The sequence below is a fragment of the Rhipicephalus sanguineus genome, chromosome 3 (genome assembly GCF_013339695.2).
Source record: "Rhipicephalus sanguineus isolate Rsan-2018 chromosome 3, BIME_Rsan_1.4, whole genome shotgun sequence".
Taxonomy (NCBI): Eukaryota; Metazoa; Arthropoda; class Arachnida; order Ixodida; family Ixodidae; genus Rhipicephalus; species Rhipicephalus sanguineus.
Genome location: NC_051178.1, coordinates 139,379,673 through 139,387,143, shown reverse-complemented (window position 1 = coordinate 139,387,143; position 7,471 = coordinate 139,379,673). Strand labels below are relative to the sequence as shown.

At 46.8% G+C, this 7,471-nt stretch overlaps 1 protein-coding gene across 1 annotated transcript; it reads left to right on the top strand.

Annotated features, from left to right (window-relative positions):
- Positions 1-1,042: 1,042 nt before the first annotated feature.
- Positions 1,043-6,087, top strand: LOC119385901 (uncharacterized). Its single transcript, XM_037653268.2, has 3 exons — positions 1,043-1,201; positions 3,423-3,665; positions 5,887-6,087. Exons 1-3 carry the CDS (start codon positions 1,043-1,045, stop codon positions 6,028-6,030), a joined length of 546 nt encoding a protein of 181 aa, XP_037509196.1. The 3' UTR covers positions 6,031-6,087.
- Positions 6,088-7,471: the final 1,384 nt, after the last annotated feature.

Genomic DNA, 7,471 nt, shown 5'->3' with positions numbered 1-7,471 from the left:
TCGTAGGTTCGAATCGCGGCGGCATCGCTCGCGGATGCGTCCCCCCTTCCTTCTAGAAACATCCAGGATTTGCCGGGCGTTTGATCGCGTCGTCTGCGCCTGGCTCGATTGGGTGAGGAGGATGCGGCGCGCCGGCGTCTTTTGGTGCTTGTTTTTTCGTCTTTTCGCGCTTCTTGGCGAGCGGTTCGCGCCGTACTGTCTCGTAGCAGTTTGAAAGCGGCCTCGCGCGCGCTTTATAACCCGCTAATTTGTGACAGTGCCCTAGGAGAGTTTACAACGGCCAGTATCACGCGCACTGATGTACCTTTCCTCAAGACGCGGTTGAAGTGTCCGCCGAGAACCGAAGCATGGCAAGCGATTGAGAAGGCAGTGCGAACGGGATCCGAAACGCTATCGCATTCCACTCCTAAAGGTGAAGCTTGAGCGTCCTCTATGCTCTTTTTTTTTCGGAATACTGGAGATCGATTTCTTGTTTGAATACTAATAAAAAGATATTAATGGTAAATAGAGAAACAGGAAACAAACAATTGCGAGTCAGTGAGAGAGCAAAACAGTTTAACCTTTACAGTTTATGTGTCTTTTCACACGACTTGGCAACCACAGTCACTCAACGAATGTTCACCTAAGCAATGCTCAGAACTATGCTTCATTTAAACGCCACTGCACATTACTTAACGAGAAGATGGATAATGTATGCAGAGGTATGTTCTTTTAGAAACAACAATGTGAGACCGACAGATAATTGAAGTGTATGCCTACACTCCAATTAATACACTTCAACTAAAACACGACAGAAGGTGATTGAGAGATGGAAGCTCGAAGAATGAGAAAATAATCGAACAAGAAATAGCGCTGAATCAAACATTACTACAAACGGACTTTGTCATCGCTAGGGCCGCAACTGCCGCAGTAGCTGCTTTGACGAAGACAACCCTGTTTTCTAGGTCAGTACAAACTACAAATAGCATTCCCTATGCTTTCACTGGCTTCACTATCTGTTGGTCTTCATCATCTGACTGTGTACCGTTGCCACCTTGTGCCCATGGGAGCGTCCAAACACAGGCTGTGTCGTTCTCGTGTAGTATCGGCTGCCTTCGGGCCTGGAGACGGCGTAAGAGTGCAGGCTGATCGCTACTCTCGCCTTGACCGGCTCGCATACGCGCTGACAACACTGTCGGTGTGCGCCATCGCGGGCCTCCTGGTGAGTGCAGCCTTAGTTGGCCGGCACATGGTGATTTTGGGCGAGTGGACTGAACCGAACACCAACGCGCCCATGGGCCTGATGGAGATGGAATTAAGGCGCTCCTGGCGGACTTCCGTTAATGACACCGCGGCTGGGACGGAGTCGTGAGCACACTATCTTGTTTTCTGTTTTTCCTCTTATACACAGGTGACGCTCGAGTGCCTCCTCAGCAGGAGAAAAGCCACATTGAAAGCTTCGCTTTTTCTGACATTGTCCGTGCAAGGTGCTATCAAGAATATTCAGAGTCGTACACTCTAAGGAAAAGAAAAAGAAAAGAGTATGACTCCTTTCGGAGAGTACTGACTTGTGCATGTATATAACTTTCTTTAAAGAAGCACGTTAACTCTCTTGTGGGTCACACGACTCTCCGAAGAGAGAACAGTGATCTCCAGAGGGAGTTGACGTGCCTCTCTAATGACATTCATATACTTGGCAAGTCGGGACTCTCCGAAAGGAATCAAAGGACTCCTTTTTTCTTATAGGTGTAGTGCGCAAAGGGCTGCGTGAACAGCGCTTAATAAGTAACAGTAAATTGCGTCGAGAGCGATGGCAAGAAATAGCGCAGCCTATAAAAACCTCGTGTGCCCTTTCATCGATTAAATTACCTTCGTCTTCTTTTAAGGCTATATGGGCGAGATAATCCGCGAAGAATGGCGCACTGATAACAATTCTGATTTCATACTACCGTTGTTTCACGTTAAATTCCATTCATGAAATATCCCGATGATATCCGTACGTAGCGTTCGTCCCGTGTATTTTTCTACCTGCTTCTCATTCGTTGTTTTCCGCGCCAGTTAATGTGTGTGCATGCTTTCCAACTCGCCCAGCTTTCTACCTGACTGTGTCTTCCATCGTGTGCTGGGCAGTAGGACAGTAAACACGTACCGGAAACCCTCAAATATGTAGCTTATTTATAAATTGAGAAAAATTACACCCCTGTGAAGAAGTTTTCGCCGTTTCACTGTTTCTATAGTGCAACACTCCAGTCGTCACACAACGCTCTTGTATTCTAACGAGCTCAGATGATGGAGAGCACATAACTTTGCCGAGTAGTCCGTTGTTTCCTGTGTATTTGTTCCCTCAGCCGTCGTCTCGTTACCACCGAATTGACAAGGCTATGTCGAGAATGTTGCCCCGAATTCTGTCCGTTTTTCAGTAGCTCGACTCAGCCGATATTGCAAAAGATGCAACTCATTCGCAGTGGTAATCACAAGGTTGGCGAAGACATCCTCGAAGCTACCAACGCAGCCATGGTGTCCGATGCCCAAGACGATGCCGGCAGTGGAGAGAGAGCTGGTACTCCGACGCCGCTCACCCTTCCGGAAAAGCGGAACTCGCCGACCGCACCCAACAATACCGAAAAGCCGCAATCGAATAATTACGTAAGCGCTTCACTCATAAGTCAGGCATTTTCTTTAGATGTCTACCTCGGCTGCTACAATGAAATGCCTGGTGTTCAATTATCTATAAATTTCTAGCTTCACACTAAGCTCACCTTTCCTAATACAGGTCAACGGTAGGAGTATTGCTTAAATGAGGTGAGAAAAGACGGGGGTGGAGGGAAGAGAGAGGAACTGTCGAAGAGGGGTGAATACGTTCAATAGGATATTATTTTAAATTTTATAAATGTATTACAATGCTTACTGATCCAAGGCGCATGTCGGAGCGCGCCCGGAGCGCGCCAAAACAGAGCATGTTTGGTGCCAAAACAGAGCTGTTTTAGCGCATGTCGGAGCGCGCCAAAACAGAGCGACCCGGTATATTTCTGATCACCCATATGCGCATGTTTCCAATCACTTGCATCAACTTTTTTATTTACTTTTACTTACTTTTATATTATTTACTTTATTTACTTTTATATTAAGCACCACTTACGTAATATCCCGTAATGATGTGAAGATGAGATAACGTTTCAAACCTTCAGGAACAAAAAAAGTCCTCTTGGACAAGTACGAGAGCTTAGGGTCGTGGTCCATACGATGAGTTACAATCGTCGCTTGTGTTGCTCGTGTTGCTTGTTGTACAATGAAAAAAAAAAAGACCTTTACGTTGTAAACATAACTTCCTTCGCTTATCCTTGACTTATCCATGACTCATCCTTGTTACGAAGCAACATTTGCGTGTTTTCTATATTATAGGTTTGTGACATCCGCATTTCTGCGTTGCACTATTCTCACAGCAGGGCATTTCGAGGTGTGGCCGTGCAGAGTTCGTGTATTGCGAGAACGACAGCAATACCTTCTACCACGTCGCGGGTGTCGGTGGCGGCGCCTGCCTCTCCAGCAAACGAGGCCACCTGAACATCTGCAACAAAAGTCCCAACGGGTTCGGCTCACTGAGCGACTGCGAACAGTTCTGTGTCAACCGCAAACCGTCCGCAGAAGCGATGCGAAAGGCCAGCAGTCTTCACGACTTGCTCCAGGTGCGACTAAGACTTCAAGAGTGGCCTTCTAACGTGCAGTGCTACTGCCGCTTCGAGCTTGTCCCTGATTGAAGCAGCTGTGCACAGAAAACAAATGAATAGCTTCAACAACTATCGAGGGTTTTCAGAGCACACGTCTCGAAGCGTTTCATTTTAAACTTAATCGCAGGGCGGATATTCAATATAACGTAGGATGCGGGAAGGCAAAATTGCGCCAACCTATCATTACATGCGGTTGCAGATTTATTAAGTCGTATCACCATAACAAATGTAGAAAAATTAGGCAAAAATCTGGTGACGACCGTCTCTGGTTGTGTATTGTTGCAGGAAGCTCGCGTCCTGTCACTTAATAATATCTGGGGTTTAACCTCCCAAAACCACGATACGATTATGAGGGACGCCATAGTCGAGGACTCCGGAAATTTCGACCACCTGGGGTTCTTTAACGTGCACCTAAATATAAGTACACGGGCCTCAAACATCTCCGCCTACATCGAAATTGCAGCCACCGCGGCCGCGATTCGATCCCGCGACCTTCGGGTCAGCAGTCGAACGCCATAACCATTAGACTACCATGGCGAAGATTCTATTGCCTGCTCTAATCTGTGAATTATAGCAAGAAGGTGTTCATTAACGAAGCCCTCCAGGAGGCACACCATTTCGTGAAATATGGTGTTTGAAATAATCAGAAACTTCACAAGTGAAACGAAATCGCTTAAATATTGAGCTCCAGAGAAAAATAACCGCTAACAGTATGCCTGCAACTATTTACGTTTTAACGTCACACGGCGGAGTTACTCGAGTTTCTTGTGTTTGTTTTTTACTGGTGCTTGTGAAACATCATTCTTAAACACAGAGTCGTGAGGCGCATTTAATCCTCAGAGCTATCTCCTGAGCATCACCGCTAGCACATCACCAGTAGCATGTACGCTGTAATGCCACTATGCGTGTATGTAGAGCCAATATTCACCACTTGTCCCATTGTACTTTTCGTCAGCTACAAATCGCATGCACAGTGAACGCACCGTACGTTTCAGCAGCCAGCAGCGTCCTTAATTCCCGTAGCGCTTCCTTTAACACGGAGCTGAGTGCAATTGGGCCGATCTCCTGTTCTTCCTTACTTGACGTGGTCCTTAAGCATAATTTAATCATAGGCACACGCATACTGTACACTGACACCTTGTATCAAAGCACGTTGACAGCTGTTACTGCACTGCAGCGTATATCCAAAGCTAAAACTTGCCCCAGCATAAGACTCGCCGAAAGAAAACCACGCGAAAGCCTTATTCAAGTTTGAGCGACTGGGGTAATGTAAAGAGGATGAAAAAGAGTATAAATGTGTAGTTAAAATGTTCTTCGACGAGTGCGGTAAACTAAGGCAAGATTAGCGCTCATGCCGCTTCAGTGTCCACGCTGGGGGCGCTTGCAGTGCAAAGAGCAATAAACGTAAATTGCACGTGCATAGGTAGAATTACCGTCCCGACACAAGGGCTTCCATACAAGAGAGAGCATGGGCAGTTGGAAGGCAGCGTAGCCACGGAACGTGGTGATAGCCAACTCAGACACAGGCATAGGAAAGCTGCGCATAAGACACCTTGTAGAAAAGTATTAAAAAAGCGACATTTGTCAGGCCAACGTAATGACGATATCTATCAACTGAAGAAGCGTAAGCTACAGAAAGCTACAGAAAGAAATGCAAACTAAAGAAATGTCAGGAATTTTAAAAGTAGGTTTGCGGTATATGAAGTGTACCGAAATAACTGAGGAGCCTTGATCTAAACTGGCGATAAAATTGATAATTAACGGATCCAAGATTACATGAGTATACGTCGATTCCGTCCTCCCTGGTTCACCATCGGATGAGGACAGAAGCTGAGTGCCGCCGCATTTTTGTTGTTTGGCTTCGCTTTCATTCTCTCCAGTCTTCTGGTAGGTCTCGTGTTTCGGTCCGGTAGTAGTACGCGTCATCATGTGCGCGACTGAGAGTTCTTCCGGGCTCCGTCTAATATACAACCCGGGCTGTGCTTAATATACCACAGTATAGATCAACGTTGGTACCGGTGACTGTTCAGCCACGCATCGTGCATGAATGGGATAGCTTCCCGTATAGTGTTGAATACCCCTTTACTATGTTTGTCTCTTGACGTTGAATATAGAGCCAACACCCTTCGTTCCCCACTTCGGTGTAATTCTTCCTCTTCGTTGCGATGCCTTCGAGCAGGATAGACATGAAAAGAAACTGGTGGTACCACGACGGTCTGTCCTGCCGTCAGTGGGAGTACCCTTCCGGTACCTGTCCGACAGCCGAGAGCGATGCCTACGAGACCTTCCAGGAATGCTACAACAAGTGTGCGCACCACGCTGAACGATTTTTGCAGTGCCGTAAGCCGTCCCGGGCAGCCTGCGACGTGGTCCACATCAGACACCCTTCTTTGCTGTCTCATCTGGTGACGGAGCATTCAGGTGAAACTTTCATTTCTCTAATTAGAGTGGCCTAAGATATATGTATGTATCCTCTACTGCTGCTTAAGAAAAACTGGGAATTGCTTTGTTACGTGCAGCGCGACCAAGGCGAAGACACATAAAATATCTGAATAACAACTGAATTTAGTTTTCTCTGAACTTTTCCCTTGTGTGCACAGAAACGGGCCCTATCCCTCAACAGAATACAAGAAGAAAGATAAGAAGAAAAGAAACAGCGACAAATTCAAGATAAACAGATACCAACCCTCATGCGCACCCGTGTAACACAAAAAATCTCATCTACAAATATCATGAATGAGAAAAAGTAGCAGCATGTTACAATCTCTGTAACCCTTGACGGCGAAACCCTGCTGCACACTTGGTAATGCGTTAAGTTATAGAATTGGGGACCAGACTCATTGCAAGGCATAACGAACAGCAGTGCGAGAGACACGCATTATAATTACCTTGACGTTCTCGGTGGATTCCAATGTTACTCCCACTTCCACTGAAACTTTCTGCACCTCACGTGGTTTTGCACTGCCTCCGGGATCGGCCCACCTTTGACCGATTGACGATGTCAATTGATGACGTGGTCATAGGACGTCATGTAGTGACGTCACGATTGCGTGTCAAATTTTGGCGACCTGCGACATGGGCGTAGGCAGAAATGTTTGTCGGAGGATGGGGGCACCTCCGTTATCTAAAATGGGGGCCGGGCAGGGAGATGTGGTCAGTTGCCATTTTGTGCTCTGTATGCCATGGCAAAATAATTTCGCAGCGCCCACCTCCCTGCAAAGTCAATCTATGGGGCAGACTTTGCGCCCCCCCCCCTCTTAGGTGACTAGGGGAGGCGGCCGCCGCCCCCTGCCCCCCTCCCCCCCGTGCACACGTCTATAACCCTGCCCCCATTCTTGCCCTGCCCCCATTACTAACCCTGCCCCCATTACTAAAAAAAGAAATAAAAGAAAAAAGAAAAAAAAAAGACGCTTGGACAATTTTACGCACTCTCCTCTCCTTAGCTTTTTCAAGAAATTTAGTGCCGTTGAAACTCGGCGCTCAACCAAACCGCTTGCATTCTAGAAGCATTCAGTAGCAGGATTAAGCGTGGATCTCTTCGACTTGATCTATATCTAAAAGACTGTGCATTATATCTGCAAGTATACAGTGGTAGGCTGGAGAGATCTTTTCGGCTCTGAACTCGTTTACGGATGCGGCTGCAGCCGTAAATCAGTAGCAGTAGCAGTCGTAAATGTGCTCAGAGAGGAAGACATCGATAAACCTTGCTGATGATTTTTTGTCCCTCTTCTTTACATATGAGAAGAAAAAAATCGCGGAACTGG